This window comes from Ursus maritimus, unplaced genomic scaffold, assembly GCF_017311325.1.
Source record: "Ursus maritimus isolate PB19 unplaced genomic scaffold, ASM1731132v1 scaffold_10, whole genome shotgun sequence".
NCBI classification, from domain to species: domain Eukaryota; kingdom Metazoa; phylum Chordata; class Mammalia; order Carnivora; family Ursidae; genus Ursus; species Ursus maritimus.
This window is the reverse complement of record NW_024423344.1, coordinates 25,223,661-25,239,983: the sequence shown is the minus strand read 5'-3', so window position 1 is coordinate 25,239,983 and position 16,323 is coordinate 25,223,661. Positions and strand designations below refer to the sequence as shown.

The 16,323-nt window shown below is 34.8% G+C and overlaps 1 protein-coding gene across 7 annotated transcripts in view; it reads right to left on the bottom strand.

Annotated features, from left to right (window-relative positions):
- The window catches only part of ZC3H13 (zinc finger CCCH-type containing 13), a 97,442-nt gene that overhangs the window by 67,208 nt on the left and 13,911 nt on the right, over window positions 1-16,323 (bottom strand). For all 7 annotated transcript variants that reach the window (XM_040622876.1, XM_040622885.1, XM_040622886.1 and 4 more), the window contains exon 5: window positions 5,726-5,834. In XM_040622876.1, the coding sequence (XP_040478810.1) occupies window positions 5,726-5,834 (109 nt within the window). The remainder of the gene's footprint in view (window positions 1-5,725; window positions 5,835-16,323) is intronic.

The following is a 16,323-nucleotide window of genomic DNA, read 5'->3' as shown; positions in this document are numbered from 1 at the left end:
CATGACCCTGAGATCACAACCTGTGCCAAAACCAAGAGTTGGGTGCTCAAACAACTGAGCCACCCAGGAAGCCCGGGAAAACTGAATTTTAAAAAGAGGAATGAAGTGGGGGCGCCTGGGTGGCACAGCGGTTAAGCGTCTGCCTTCAGCTCAGGGCGTGATCCCGGCGTTCCGGGATCGAGCCCCACATCAGGCTCCTCCGCTATGAGCCTGCTTCTTCCTCTCCCACTCCCCCTGCTTGTGTTCCCTCTCTCACTGACTGTCTCTATCTCTGTCAAATAAATAAATAAAATCTTTAAAAAAAAAAAAAAAAAAAGAGGAATGAAGTGAAGCAATTTATTCTTCCGTAAGAGCATTCTGCAACTCAGACTGGAAGAAGATATTTGGAATACATAATCTGATGAAGATCTTATACCCAAAATATAAAAGGAATTCTCAACAATTAAAAACAGGTAATACAACAGAATAGGCAAGTCTGGAACATACGGTTTACAAAACAGATTATATAGTAGTCAATAAATGTGAAAAAGTTCTCAACTTTATTAGTCATTAGGGAAATGCACACTGAAACCACAATAGGATATCAGCACACATCTCCGGAATGGCTAAGACGAAAAATACAAACAAAAAAATACCATATAAAAAACAACAACCATTTTTAAATTATCTACTAAAGATGAACATATGCAAATTCCATGGCCCAGCAATCCTACTCCCAGGCATAAACTGAAGAGAAATGGGTACATGTTTAGCAAAAGATATGATTAAGAATAGTAATATAGCACTTTATTCATAATAGCTCAAAATTGGAAATTACTCAAATGTTTATCAACAGTAGAACGGATAAATTATGGTATATTCATACAATGAAATTCGATATAGCAATAATAATGAACTACAACAATGTGCAGTAAATAATACAGTTTAATCTCGAAAATGTATTGTCAATAAAAGAAGCTAAACATAAAAAGAGTACTGCTATAGATTCCATTTATACATAGCTCAAAAACAGACAAAACTAATCACTGATGGTAGAAATCAGGGCAGTAGTTACCTCTGGGAGGTGGGGGTTGGGAGGTAGTGACTAGAAAGGGAGCACAAGGGGGCTTATGGGATACTATTAATTTTCTATTTATTGATTTGGGTGCTGGTTATATAAGTCTGTTCTGTTTGTAAAAACTGAACGAGTTGCACACACGAATCTTGCACTCTTCTGAATGTATACTATGGTAAAAAAATTTATTTTAAGATTATTCTAACTTTCAAGTGGAAAATGAATTAGGAGACAAGATTAACCTACCTCAAGGTAGGTTATTCTGGTAAAATATATTTGAAGGCAATAAGCAAGTATTTTAGTAACCAAAATATTAGTAGTTAGGTAAAAAATAGATGGTTCTAAAAGATATTCAGTACGTAGAAATGTCAGAACTCTATAAATGTCTAGGTTGAGGGGACAGAGTATCAAGTAATGATTCCCAGGCTTTGGGGGACCTAGTAGGAAAGCGGTACTCTTAAGATGGGAATGCAGATGGAGATATCCAGTTGATAGATGCCTTAATTGAGAGCTCTAGATATTGGAATCATTAATACATAGATGCTAATGATGCCCTAAAAGCACGATTTCATCTGGAAGGAAAAATTAAAATTGAGAAAAGGTGGCTAGGCAAAGGGAAAACAACTGGAAGCACAAGCCACTACAAGAAACGAGTGGTTCTCAAAGAGTGGTCTGAGGACTCCTGGGAACCCAAGACAATTCTGGGAGTTTTAGAAGATCAAAAATATTTCTATAATACTACATTATTTGACTGGTTTATTATTCTTTCCTGAGTATATAGTGGAGTTTTCCAGAAGTCATATGATATGCAATATCATTAACAGTCTGAATGCAGAAGCAGATATGAAAATCTACATGTCTTCTATTAAGTCAGATGTTAAAAAGATTTACAAAAACCTGTAAAACACTAATCCTCCTTGTAATTTTTATTTTTAATTTGCAAAACACATCTATTTTTTGTAAATGTATATGATGGGTTTATTATTGTCATTGTTTGTTTGTTTTTTAAAGATTTTATTTATTTATTTGACAGAGAGAGAGACAGCCCCAGCGAGAGAGGGAACACAAGCAGGGGGAGTGGGAGAGGAAGAAGCAGGTTTCCAGTGGAAGAGCCCGATGTGCGGCTCGATCCCAGAACTCCGGGATCACACCCCGAGCCGAAGGCAGACGCTTAACGACTGAGCCACCCAGATGCCCCTATTATTATCATTGTTAAATAAATTCATAAGTAAATATTTTTAAAATTCCCAGATTCAATGTCTAATATGGCAAGAACTGAAACAGATAATCTACCAGGTCAAAAGTTCTTTGGGCGGGGGGGTGCCTGTGTGGCACAGTCGATTATGCATCTGACTCTTGGTTTTGGCTCAGGTCCTGACCTCAGGGTGGCACAGACTGAGCCCTACGTTGGGTTCCACACTCATCACAGAGTCTCCTTAAGACTCTCTCCCTCTCCCCTTTCCCCCTACTTGCGCCCTCTCTTTCTCTTCTCCCTCTCTCAAATAAATGAATCTTAAAAAAAAAAAAAAAAAGCTGTCTGGAATCCTTTTAAAAAGTGTTTGCATTGACATGGATGGAACTGGAGGGGATTATGCTAAATGAAGTAAATCAAGCAGAGAAAGACAATTACCATATGGTTTCACTCATATGTGGAACATAAGCAATAGCACTGAGGACCACAGGGGAAAGGAAGGAAATCTGAAGGGGTAGAAATCAGAGAGGGAGACAAACCATGAGAGAATATGGACCCCGGGAAACAAACTGAGGGTTTCAGAGGGGAGGGGGGTGAGGGGATGGAGTAATTGGGTGATGGGTATTAATAAGGAAGGCATGTGCTGTGATGAGCACTGGGTGTTATACGTAACTAATGAAACACTGAACACTACATCAAAAACCAATGATGTACTATATAATAATTAAAAAAAAAAAAGTGAAAAGTGTCCTAAGACCAAAAAGTTTGAGAAATATTGGTATAGAGCAATTTCTTCTGAGTCTAGCTAAAATTGCTATTTACTTTAGATTGAAAATGTAAAAGGAAAGCCTATTAAACTAGTTCACAGTCTCATTATCTGGGGATTGAAATGGCTGAATCCATGCATCAATATTCCTTTAAGCATATTTTTAATATCTAGAGACAAATGATCAAAACCTTTGAGTTCTAATCAAGAGAAACTGTAATAAACAGCCATGTGTATATTTTTTATGTAAAACTATATAAAAGGCATCTACTCACCTTTTAAAGTAATTTTGTATATAAAAGCCTCTTGTAATAAAATCACTTCAGTTTTTTTTAAAGATGGCAGTCTAGAGCAAAGCCTTGGGAATCAACATTTAAGAGAGAGATAAAAATAAAAGGAACCTCTGTAGAAGACTGAAGGGCTTCAAAGGAAGACAGAAAACCTAAAGAGGGATAGATGGATAGATGAAATCCAAGGGGAAAGTGCTTCTAGAAGACAGAGGCTCTCAAATGCTGCAGAGAGATTATAGAAGAGAGACAGTAAGTCTCCATTTATTTAGCAAAGAGGAAGTTATCAGAAACTTTGAAGAGCAGTTTAGTGAAGACATGGGTCAGAAAACTGAGTAAGTATTGAGGTGAAAAAGTAAAGACAGTAAGGTACAGAACTACTTCAGGAATTTAGTTGTAAAGTGGGGATAAGCAGGGTTATGGCTGAAAGTCACATGGAGAGAAGAGAAAAAGTATCCAGATGGATGTTAAAGATGTAAAAGAGAACGTATGCTCAATGAACAAGACTGCAGATGGGGGAGGAAATCGGATCCAGAATACAGGGAAATACAACCTTACACAGTAGAAGGGAGGCTTCTTACATAGAATGAAAGGGAAATAGTGAAGTTCAGGTGGGAAAAGAAGACTAATTTGGAACTATGGTAGCAGGAAGTTGAGGGAGTTAGTGGATGGTGAGTTGTATCGTTTCTGTGTAGTAAACAGCAGACAGAAACTACGAATGAAGGGTTCACTGGGAGATTTAAGGAGAGGGTTTGAAATAGCTATTATGAAAACAAGGAGAGAACTGTCTTAGGCTTTTCCAAACCTTTTAAATGGAAAAAGAGAAATTTTTGTTTTTAAAGATAAGAAGTATCCAGTACATTTCAGAGTGTTTTTTATCCACAAATAACTAAAATGAAAAGAATGCTGAGTGTGTTGAGTTAATCCTTTCATACTCAGGAAAAGTTCACCATCCAACCATTAACAGTCAAGGTTTGTAATATTTTATTTCAGTATATTAACTACTACCATTGTAATGGGACATTATAGCTGCTTCTACCGCTATTTTGTAGGAGGTATGAAATTGGCTTATGAAATCCCAATAAACTAATCGTAGGGAAGTTTCTTATCTATTTTTAGGAGTAAGTTTTAAAGACAACACTATCTAGGGGCGCTTGGGTGGCGCAGTCGTTAAGCATCTGCCTTCAGCTCAGGGCGTGATCCCGGCGTTATGGGATCGAGCCCCACATCAGGCTCCTCCGCTATGAGCCTGCTTCTTCCTCTCCCACTCCCCCTGCTTGTGTTCCCTCTCTCGCTGGCTGTCTCTATCTCTGTCAAATAAATAAATAAAATCTTTAAAAAAAAATAAAATAAAGACAACACTATCTGAAGATGGAATGGATTTCCTTAAAAAATACTGATGTTCAAATTACTGGAGAGGCATTTAGCACACTTTTCACATATCAGAGTATAAGTCCTCAGAAACTGTTCTTAAATGTAACAGTAAATATTTTAGACTTACAGGCTCTTGGCTCTCACAGATGTCTATTCATCCACTGTAGCTGAAAAGCAGCTACAAAAAATATGTAACCAAATGGGCATGGCTGTGTTCCAACAAAACTATTTGCAAAAACCGGTAGCTGGTCCACAAGCTATTGTTTTTTTAATCCCTGGTCTAAGTTTTCAGTTTACTGCTAAGGAAGTTGCTTAAATTCTTACACTCTTTAGTTTTGTCATCTGTAAGTAGAATAACAAAGCTACTGAATTAATAAGGTAATTACATAATTACATTAACTAGATTAAAATGCCCAGCACACCTTAAGCATTCAACAAATATGAGTTCTCTTTCTCTATACTTGGTAGTGTGAGACTACAGTGCTCACCTTCAGAAGGTCATAGAAGTGAAGAAGAGAGAACATTCATGGTGTGGAAAATAAATGCTAATTTGTTAAGACAATGATGCAAAGATGATTTTGCTATTTTTCATCAACAAATCCCTGGTCTTAATTATCCAAATTGAATTTCTTCTGAAAGATGAAAGTCTACAAAATTTCTTGGAAATAATTTTCCCAGATCCTTAAGATTTAAAAATCTCATTTTAATATTTAATGTGAAACAAACAAAATTTAGACTTAAGTTTTTTAACCTTGGTATTGAGGAACTAAAAAAACTTAGAAAAGTAGTACAATTTCAAAGGACTGTGACGCTGCCCAATATAGTTCTAGGGGGAAAAAAGGATGAGGAAGTTGAAAAATGCAGTGTGATCAGCTTTCTCTGCCTTTGTTCTGCTACCATATGCCATTTTCTGTATTCTAACTCAGTAAGGTAGAAACAATGCAATAAGATGATTCTGAAACAAGGAGATCACAGTTGAAAAGGGCTTTAGCCCAAAAAATCTACAAAGTAAATAATCAATAAATTGACTATATAAAGATTTTGAAACTCACCATCTCTATTAGTTTCCCATTCTATATTTTCTTCTTCACTTTCTGGAGTTCTCTCCTTAGTGATTTTTATGTCTTCCTTTTCCCTATGTCTCCCTCTTGAGGATTCTTTCTAAAAAGTATATACATACATACAGATTACTATATTTGAAAAAATTATGATAGTTACTATAATACAGAATACTTCTAGCTTCATCTTTTTTTAATCTGTTTTGCAGATAATCACTTATTCACGAAGTAGAAAAAGGGACAAGTTCTAGCGTAGCAACGCAATGGGAACACTATTTTATTAAAGAACAGCAACATGGTAAAAGTAAGGAGTAAATGAGACTTAAAAATATACAATACAAAAAAAATATATATACAATACAAATATTTAATAAGCACTGGATAGTCTACAACATACCAAGTTTCTATTACTAAGTTTCTAGGGGAAAAAACTGTTTAAAATGGATAAAATAAACAAAAGGACCGATACATGACTACATTAAAAAAGGACTAAAGAACGGCTACACTGTTCATAGTAGACGCTCAAAAATAATTACTGATCTAAAACTTGTCATATACTAATATAATAGCATTTCCCTATACACCTAAAGATAAATCCAAACTCATCGGATAATTTTATAAATGCTTTCCAAAACAGATTTTTCCCTATTTTGATGAAACCAAAATGGTAGCTAAAACACTTAGAAAATTAGTCCTTATACTGTAGCTAAAAAACAGAAAATTCTACATTCCAAGTTTAACAGTATCCTATAGACAAAACAGGACAATAGTAATTCAGCTGGTAACATGTAATTAAATATCTTATTACAGAAAAACTCCAAACAATATTTTACAAACTGGTAAGAAAATAAAGTAACCAGTGTAATGGAACTGTTACCTTCCTACCACAGTGTCTCACTTTTATTAACGCTTTAAATCCCGCCTATGAAAGAAACTAACATACAAAAGACGTTAATTGCTGAAAGTTTTCTAAGCATCACCAAACATAAAATGGGGCTGCTTAAAACACAAATTAATTTCTCTTTGAAGTCTTCTTTTTAAAGAACTCTAGAATATATTATAATTGCCCCTAATTTTATATATTTAAGTATAAAGTCATGCTGTATCACTTGTTAAATGACATATATGGTTGCTGTTAAGACAATAAAGGCGGACAAAAGTCATTATAAAAGATTCTACAAGAGTACAACCAGCCGTGGAAAAATGGTAAGAGGTCAAAAGACAGAGAGGGAGGGAGGGAGGGAGGGAGGAAGAAGGAAAAAAGGAAGGAAGGAAGGATCCTATTTATACATAAAACAAAAGGAAAAAAAGGAACACGATCTATTTTTATTCTTAAACTATACTCTAAAGAGCATCAGTGATCAACTATTCTATATCCCATGCCACTTTTTTTTTTTTTTTTTTTTTTTTGCTCCACACCCAGTGTGGAGTCTAATGTGGGGCTTGAACTCAGGACCCTGAGATCAAGATCTGAGCTGAGATTAAGAGTTGCACACTTAACTAAGCCACCCAGATGCCCCCCACGCAACTTTTAAATGTTCTGTGGATTAAACTCACTATAAATATAAATCAGTACAAGTTATATCAAAAATTTATAGAAAGTTATCTCCAAATTATTGAAAAATATATTCCGTGTTTCCTACTTAAAATATCATGGGGGCACCTGGGTGGCTTAGTCCTTAAGCGTCTGCCTTTGGCTCAGGGCGTGATCCCGGCATTCTGGGATCGAGCCCCACATCAGGCTTCTCCACTGGGGGCCTGCTTCTTCCTCTCCCACTCCCCCTGCTTGTGTTTCCTCTCTCGCTAGCTGTCTCTCTCTCTCTGTCAAATAAATAAATAAAATCTTAAAAAAATATATCATGTACTATCCAAATACTAATTTAGTTGAAAAGGGTTTCAGAGCCATAGTGCTGATACTGCAAAATAAACAAAATAATCTGCAAGTGTGTAACAGAATATTTTTAAGATTTAGAACCAAAAATGTAATCATCTTAATAAATTTCATTAATAACTTACATAAATATTTTAAAATATTCACCCTATATAATAAAATTATGTAATTTTTGAGCTGCTAATGTCTTTTTTTCTTTTTTAAAGATTTTATTTATTTGTCAGAGAGAGGGAGAGAGAGCTCAAGCAGGGAGGCTGCAGGCAGAGGGAGAAGCAGGCTCCCCACTGAGCAAGGAGCCCGATGGGGGACTTGGTCCCAGGACCCTGGGATCATGACCTAAGATGAAGGCAGATGCTTAACTGACTAAGCCACCCAGGCGTCCCTCTTTTTTTTTTTTTTTTTTTTAAAGGCTATTGTCTTTTAATATGACTCTGACATTGTCCTCAGAGATCATATATGACTTCTGTTATTAAGTATTAGAGACTGAATGCAGGCTTCAATAATAATGGAATCTCATTCAAGTTAGAAGATACATTTTTTCTAATACTTTGTCATTATCAAAATATAGGAATTATTTTGATAACAATTATTAAGAAGGCTCAGATCATTTTTTTAAAATGTCACATTTCCCCATTTTTTTCCAATTCAAAAGTGTTTAGGCATAATTTGGTTAGATATGCTATTCCTTTGTCAGTTATTTCTCCCTTTCTTTTACCATATTCAAATAAACAGGGTCTGGTATTCCCTGTCCCATGCAGCACAGCATGGCCTGCTCTCTCACCTCTTGACCAGAGTAGCTTGTCCGTCTTATTTCTTTTAAACGCAAACCTATCATCAGATGTGCAGCTGTTTGATTACTTTATTATGCATCCTAACTTAGCCGTCCCAGAACATGTGTATGTTGAAGTACTTGTTAATGAACTAAAATATTTCAGCCAATACTGTTGGGATGAGATATTTTAAGAATTAAGAATTTTTGTGGACTTCAAAGTATATTAAGTAACACCACCAGCAGGGTCTGGAGCAGCAACCTGTGATCAAACATATGAATATTTTTGCAGCAAAACACGAATTCACCAATTGTATAAAGACTATCATTAGCTTCATGTCAGTTAAAATTAGGTTTTGCTGTCGAATAAATCTATGCCTTACTTAGGAAAAATGTTTGGTTTCAAAAATTTCTTAGATTTCAGAAATGCAATAAATGATGGTGGACTTTAAGTTATTTTCATTTTATATTACATTCACATTTATTACTTAAACATTATATGTAGGGACAGATAATATTCATTATGAATTTTGTTTTTATACAATAGTAAGGGGGTATTACCAAGAATTTGATCTAAAAAGAAGTATTGAGGTTAAGAGTTGAAAACCAATATTACAATAATTGGATTAGCAACTAGAATAATAAAATGCTAGGGGTCTTTGTAAATAATATAATTCAACCTCCTCCTGCCTTATGTAGAATTTTTTTAATACTATGTAGTTATGAAAGTCCTGTGAGAAGATTTTCAGAAAAAAAATTTATTCCCTGCATCTGCACTGATAGCTCCTCACTGCTGCATCCCTTTGTCCCCATTTTCAGACAGCTCTAAGTATTAAAACATTCTTTCTTATACTGATTACAACTCTCTTACACCGCTCCAGAATTCCTCCTGACTAAATCAGTTCTGACGTCTAAATCATGTAAAAATAAATCTAATACTTCTTTCACAGGATAGCCCTTTAAATATGTGAACACCGGCGTTACTAAATCTCTTCAGCATCTTCTTATACAAGGCCAAAGAGATGGCTCACATTGATCATACATTAACATTTTGAGATTTTCACACTCTTCCTCACTCTGTCATTTTCCCTGGACTCACTACTTTGCCAATGTACTTCAATAAAAGGTAATAACTAAAATTAATCTAGTCTTGTCAGAGCAGTATACAGCATATGGCTTCTACTTCTGGTGTAGAACTGAAATTATACTTGTATTAATGAAGTCTAACTTGTTTTGCAGGATAAGTTTTGGGTAGAGCTTAAATAAGATACTAGAAGCTTATAAACTACAAATTTGAACTACAATCTCACATAAAATAGCGCAAACTTCAGGGCTGGGTGATTTAGTAACACGCTGAAATCTTCAGAGATCAAACTTTCTGGTGTTTTTCCTTTCTGACAGCTCTGCTATTCCTACTGTTGACTTCACGTTGAGGCATATTTCTTTTACCATAATAAGAAGCAATCTAGGTTCTCCCAGTGGGCCTCTCCCTCAATCATGAAACAAGAATTCTTTCCTGCAGTTTGAGTAGGCCAACTTCAGTCACATGACTACATCTAAACCAGGAACTAATACCAAGGTAATGGTCACGGCAAAATGACTTAGGCCTGGTTCCTGAATCAACTGAATTAGCAAGGGGAATGGGATTATTTTGACTGAATTAAACTAATCAGGCCCCAGCAGTGAACCGAGGTCAATTCCCCCAAAACACAATGCAGCTACAAAATGAAAAAGTGATGGAATGGATTCTGGGGAGTTCAAAGCAATTTACACTACACTTTTGGTACCATACCACACCTCTTCAAAGTATAAGGCCACACTTCTGATAACTTCAAAGGCCGTAACAAAACAGACTGTCCAACCTAGTAAACATTTTCTCTGTTCACCTTTCCTATTCACATTTCAGATCCTCCTTCTAAGGTCATTTGCTATCTTCCTGATACGTATCTTTTTAGAGATTCTCTATTTAGTGAAGGTCTCCTAGTACTCAACACTCTCAATTTTATTTGAAAATGTATTATATCCTCATTCTTGAAAAATAATTTCGCTGGGCATACAGCTATGGGTTGACAGATTTATCTTAGCACTTTGGAAATATTAATCTCACTGTCTTTTGGCTTCCATTGCTATTGAGGTCATTCTGTTGCTCCTTTGTAGGATGACTTGCCTCTTTTGGGGGGGTATTTCTAATATTTTCTCTAACTCTGGTATTTTGCAGTTGCATGATAATATTCTATTTGGTATATACTGTGCTATCTGTAGCTTTGTCTCATCAATTATGGAAAATTCGCAGCACTATTTCTTTCAATATTAATTCTCCTACGATCTATTTTTTCCTGGAGTTCCAATTAGAGGTACATTCAATTTTCTAAGTATTTCCCTCACATTTTTGAATCTCTTCAACATTTCCTATGACCCCATCTTTATGTGTTGTATTCTGGATTAAGTTCTTCAGCTCCATGTTTCAATTCAACAACTCTCTCTCCACAGATGGACCAAAGGCTTATTCTCTGACCAACTCTAACACTAGTAAAAGTTTCAAGGTCACCACTAGCTTTCAGGTTTGCCACTTAATCCTTGGTTTCGATTCCCTGTTCGTGTTTCTTTGTTTTTGCTGCTGTTTTGCATTTTTGAGAAAGCAGCAATACATTTAAGATGTATCTGCTCTCACTTATCCAGGATCTAGTACTACTGCAGTGGGAGGGCCCTCAAAGTATACAGACCATAATAGTGCTGAAAGGGAAAGTTAATACCAACAATTCTTTTTTTTTTTTTTTTTAAGATTTTATTAGAGAGAGAGAGAATGCGCACACAAGAAGAGGAGAGAGAGAGGGAGAAGCAGGCTCCCCGCCGAGCAGGGACCCTGAGATCATGACCTGAGCCGAAGGCAGGCACTTAACAGATTGAGCCACCCAGGCGCCCCAAGACTAACAATTCTTAACAAGATTAACAATTCTTTAGCAATCACATGAGACTCCGCCTCTTGTTTGAAGTACAACCAATTATGTCCCCCTTGGACTTATCCACAACCATTGGTCAGATCAAGCCACTCTAGGCCATACTAGTGCAACTGACGTTTTGTTCCTAAAATAAAGTCTGTTTATCCCTAACACAAGTTTGTTCTATTGTTAATGACAGGGAACAGTATTATTATGTATTAGATGAGACAAAGAAGATGGGAAGGGGGAAAAAATCTACTTCAACTACCTTTTCCATTTATCCCATATAATCTCATTACATTTCCTTACATCTTTCCAAAATTACTCGGAGAAACTTTGAGACTCATAGATAAAAATTATCACAGAACACTTAGTCAAAGAATAACTCAATTATTTATATACCAAAGAAATTCTCCCCTTGTACTAATATTCACTTTAAAACAACTGTGTAAATTTGTCCATTACTAGCCTAAATCTATTATCAATCATAGAAATAATTGTTATATTAAAGAATATCAAGTTTTTAAACACTCGATGCTTTATACAAAGGATTTGGGGGTTTTTTTCGTACCTTTTATTTTTAAAGAATAATGATTCCAGGGGCACCTGGGTGGCTCAGTTGGTTAATGATCCAACTCTTGATTTCGGCTCAGGTCATGATCTCCGGGTCGTGGTATCAAGCCCTATGTCAGGCTCTGTGCTCACCACGGAGTCTGCTTTTGTCTCCCCCACTGCTCCTCCCCCCTTCTCCCTCTCTCTTTATCTCTAAAATAAATAAATAAAATCTTAAAAAAAAAAGATTCCAAACTCTATTACTCTAAAAATATACTTAGTTTCACAAAACACTAACATCATTAGTGAATTCTTAATTTTCTGTCAGAAACTCTAGAATTAATGTTAATCCAAATTTTTCTTGTCTGTAATTTACTACCACATATCATATCAAAGCTATTAACAACTGGAAAAAACTACTATTGAGATAATGGTTTTCACCTTAATATTTTCAAAACTTTTCAACTGGACACTTCTGATGAAGGGTATTAAAAAATGAAAAATGGTTCATTGATTTTTGGCCCAAACATTAGCCCAAAAACTCAGCTCAGTCTATAGCTATTAAACAGATACAATCAGACATTTTAAAATTTTAAATTATTCACAGATGTATAATTTCAGATCCTTTCAATATTATAAAAACACAGAGAATAAAGAAATGTAGATCTATACTGGGGAAACTGTAGTATAATTTGTTTACAACTACTGAAGAAAACTCCCCTTATAGGGTTAATGGAGATTTTATGAAGTGATCACAAAAATTATATTATCTTGTTTCATAATAAGGAGAGCCACAAATAAGACTGTATTCTTCAAAGTACATTCAACAGATAACCAAACTCAAGTTATCTCTAAACACTGCTTTAAAAAAATTATAATGAAAAGAGAACAGTTATTATCTCTGTACCTGAGCACTCAATATAGCAGTAAAGTGCAGAAAGTACAAGAGATGTAGATAAAACTAGACAGAGACATACCACTGAGATACTTCAACAAGATCTTCTCAAACCAAGAGATCAAGTAGACAAAGATATTAAAAATACAGAAGATCAAAATAATAGATGTTTTAGATATACTCTAGAACCTGAAAACTAAAAAAATAGAAAATACTTCTTCTTTTCAAGCACACAGGGAAAATTCAGATAAACTGACTATATCTTAAGTCACAAAGAAAATCTCACTAAAGTTAAAAAAAAAAGAGTAATAACACAGAAGTTATTTTTAATCAAAATAACACACAAACATAACAAAAAGCTCTTCAACCTGAAAATTTTAAAACATTCAATTAAAAGATTATTGGGTGAAATCCTAACCTAAAAAGGAGAATTTCTTGAAAATAATGATAATGAAAACATGACATATAAGATCCATAAATTCAGCTAAACCATTTATCAAAGTTTAAAGCATTAAATACTAATATAAATCAAATAAAAATAAATGCTCAACCAATTCAACAAAGGAATACAGTAAACCAAAGAAAGAATAAAAGAAAAACAAATGAGTATGTTACAAAAGAGAAAGAACTAATCCACAAATCCAAAAGCTAACTCTTTGAAAAAACAAACAAACCAAAAAACAAAAAACCAAACAAACAAAACAACAACAAAACCTCCACTGGCTAACCTAATCAAGAAAAAGGAGAAAAGCACAAGTATCCAAAATCAGATATAATAAAGTAAAAACAGGCATCAGAACAAAGAAAAATAAGGAAAAACATGAGATTTCTTCACACAACTCTACGCAGTTTAAAAACCCAGAGGGATTAATTTTTTAGAAAAATACAGTTTGACAAAATTGATTTCACAAAGTCAAAAGTCCAGTTAATTTCCATATAAAAAATAGTTAAAGAACTTTTCATAAAACAGTACCAGATTCAGATGGTCTCACATGGGAAGTCTACCAAACCTTTAAGAGCAGAAAATCCCAATATCGCTTATGATATTCCTGAGCAAAGAATTAGTAAATTTTGTTATTATACAGTACTTGGACTACCTGTGAAGCACTACAGTGTCATTTGAAAGGAGACTTCAATTAGTTGTAAACTTACACTGCAAACTCTAGTGCAACCACTAAAAAAAGTAAAAATAAGCAAACCGATATGCTAATAAGAGAAACTGGAATAATAAAAAAATGCGTGATAAAAACTCTTAGCAAACTAGAAATAGAGGGGAACTTCGTCAAGTAGATAAACCAAAACTTGGGAAACTAAACGTCCTCATACCATTCAGTCCTACAATGGCATTCTGTGGTATTTACCCAAATGAGTTGAAAACTTGTGTCTACACAAAACCTGCACAAGGATGTTTATAGCACCTTTATTCGTAATTGCCAAAACTTGGAAGCTACCAAGATGTCCTTCAAAAGATGAATAGAAAAATAAACGGTGGTATATCCAGATAATGAAATATTATTCACTGTTAAAAAGAAATGAACTATCAAGCCATAAACAGAGCTGGGAGAACCTTACATTCATATTACTAAGTGAAAGAAGCCAATCTAAAAAGTCAACCTACTGGAAAAGGCTAAGCTCCGGAAACAGTAAAAGAAACAGTGGTTACCAGGAGATAGGCGGAAAGAACGATGAATAGGCACAAAGACTTTTTAAGGGCAGTGAAACTACTCTGTGTGATACTATAATGGTGAACACATGTCATTATACATTAGTCCAATCCCACAGAATGTACAATATCAAGAGTAAACCCTAATATAAACTATGGACTTTGAGTGATCATGATGTGTCAATATAAGTTCATCAGTTTTAAGAAATGTACCACTTTAGTTCAGGATGTTCAGAGTACGGAAGGTTGTGAGTGTGTGGAGGTAGGAAGGATATGGGAAATCTTTGTACATTCTGATCGATTCTGCTATTTACCTAAACTAAAAAAATAAAGTATTAGAAAAATTAAAAAATGAGGAAATTACCAGCACCTGATATCATAAATGAAAAAATTACTATCCCTACAAGATAGAGATTCTAAAAATAAAGAACTACCAAAAAAAAAAATGGAAAAATGGGCAGGAAATATGAACAGAATTCACAGAAAAGAGGTTCTTAAATATAGGAAGATGTCCAACTTCACTCATAAGAGAACCATAAATAAAAATTATACAAACACAATTTTTTCTGGTCAAATTGGCAAAACTTCAAAAATTTGACCACATATGCTAACAAAGCAGAGGAGAAATAGGCACTGTCACATGCTGCTGGCAACAATGCAAAATGGTATGGCTATGAACAAGAATTGTCATTATTCAGCAAAATTACACAGGAAATTTACCCTTGACACAGCAGTTCCATTCGACAGATTTATCTTTCCCTGAGACTCGCTAAAAAACAAAAACAAAACTCCCAAAACAAAAACACAAGTGCACAAAGCTATTCACTGCAGTTCTATTTGTGGTAGTAAGACTGAAATAACCTAAATGTCTGCCAGGAGAACACAAGTTAAACCATGTGCAGTACATTCACACAATGAAGTACTATGCAAATGTAAAAAAGCACAAGAAATACTTCTACATATTGCTATGGAACAGTTTCCTAGATACAGTAATAAGTAAAAACAGCAAGATCAAGAAAATGTACATGAAAGCAGAAATACCCCTACATAAACACTAATTTGTATATGTACCTATATACATACATGTATATGTATATTTGCATCTGTGTGTGTGCATGTGTATCTGTTAAAGTGGCAGGAGAATCCAAAAACTAGTAAGAGTAGTTACCTACAGAGAATAGGACAGAGCAATCAAGAGATAAAAGGTAGACTTCTGAATATAACCTGTTTTGGAGATTTAACTTTGCAGCCATGTAAATGTTTTATGATTAAAAAACAAAATGAAGGGGTGCCTGGGTGGGTCAATCAGTTAAATATCTACCTCGTGATTTCAGCTCAGGTGCAATCTCTTGATTTTGATCTCAGGGTCATGAGTTCAAGCCCCAAAAATCAAAAAGAAAGAAGAAACCCTAAAACAAAAATCAAAAATAAAGAAAGCCACCCAAAGCCAACTATTGTACAATTTTGTGGTTTAACCTCAGAGAAGAACTGTTTCAAGTGACTTGACATACAATAATTTGATTTTATATCCCTAATAGATTTCACAGATATTTCCCTAATGAGATATACCCTAAGAACTACAAAGAAATCTTAAACTGTTCTCAGCGATCCTATTATTAGTGATATTATTGTTAATTGTTATTCTGGAACTGTTAAACATAAGATAATGCAACTGAATGTCAACAGGAACTATAATGGCACATTAGTGTCCATACAAGTACTAAAAGTAGTGCCAAAAATTAGTTGTCCATGATATGTGCCTAATATACAAAAGGGGCCACAATACAACTTGTTCTCTTCTCCATCTTAATGGCATGGAAAGCTTAGTTAGGCTTAACATGTCCCCTCCACTCATTCTTTTGGTCATCAAATCCTACTGACTC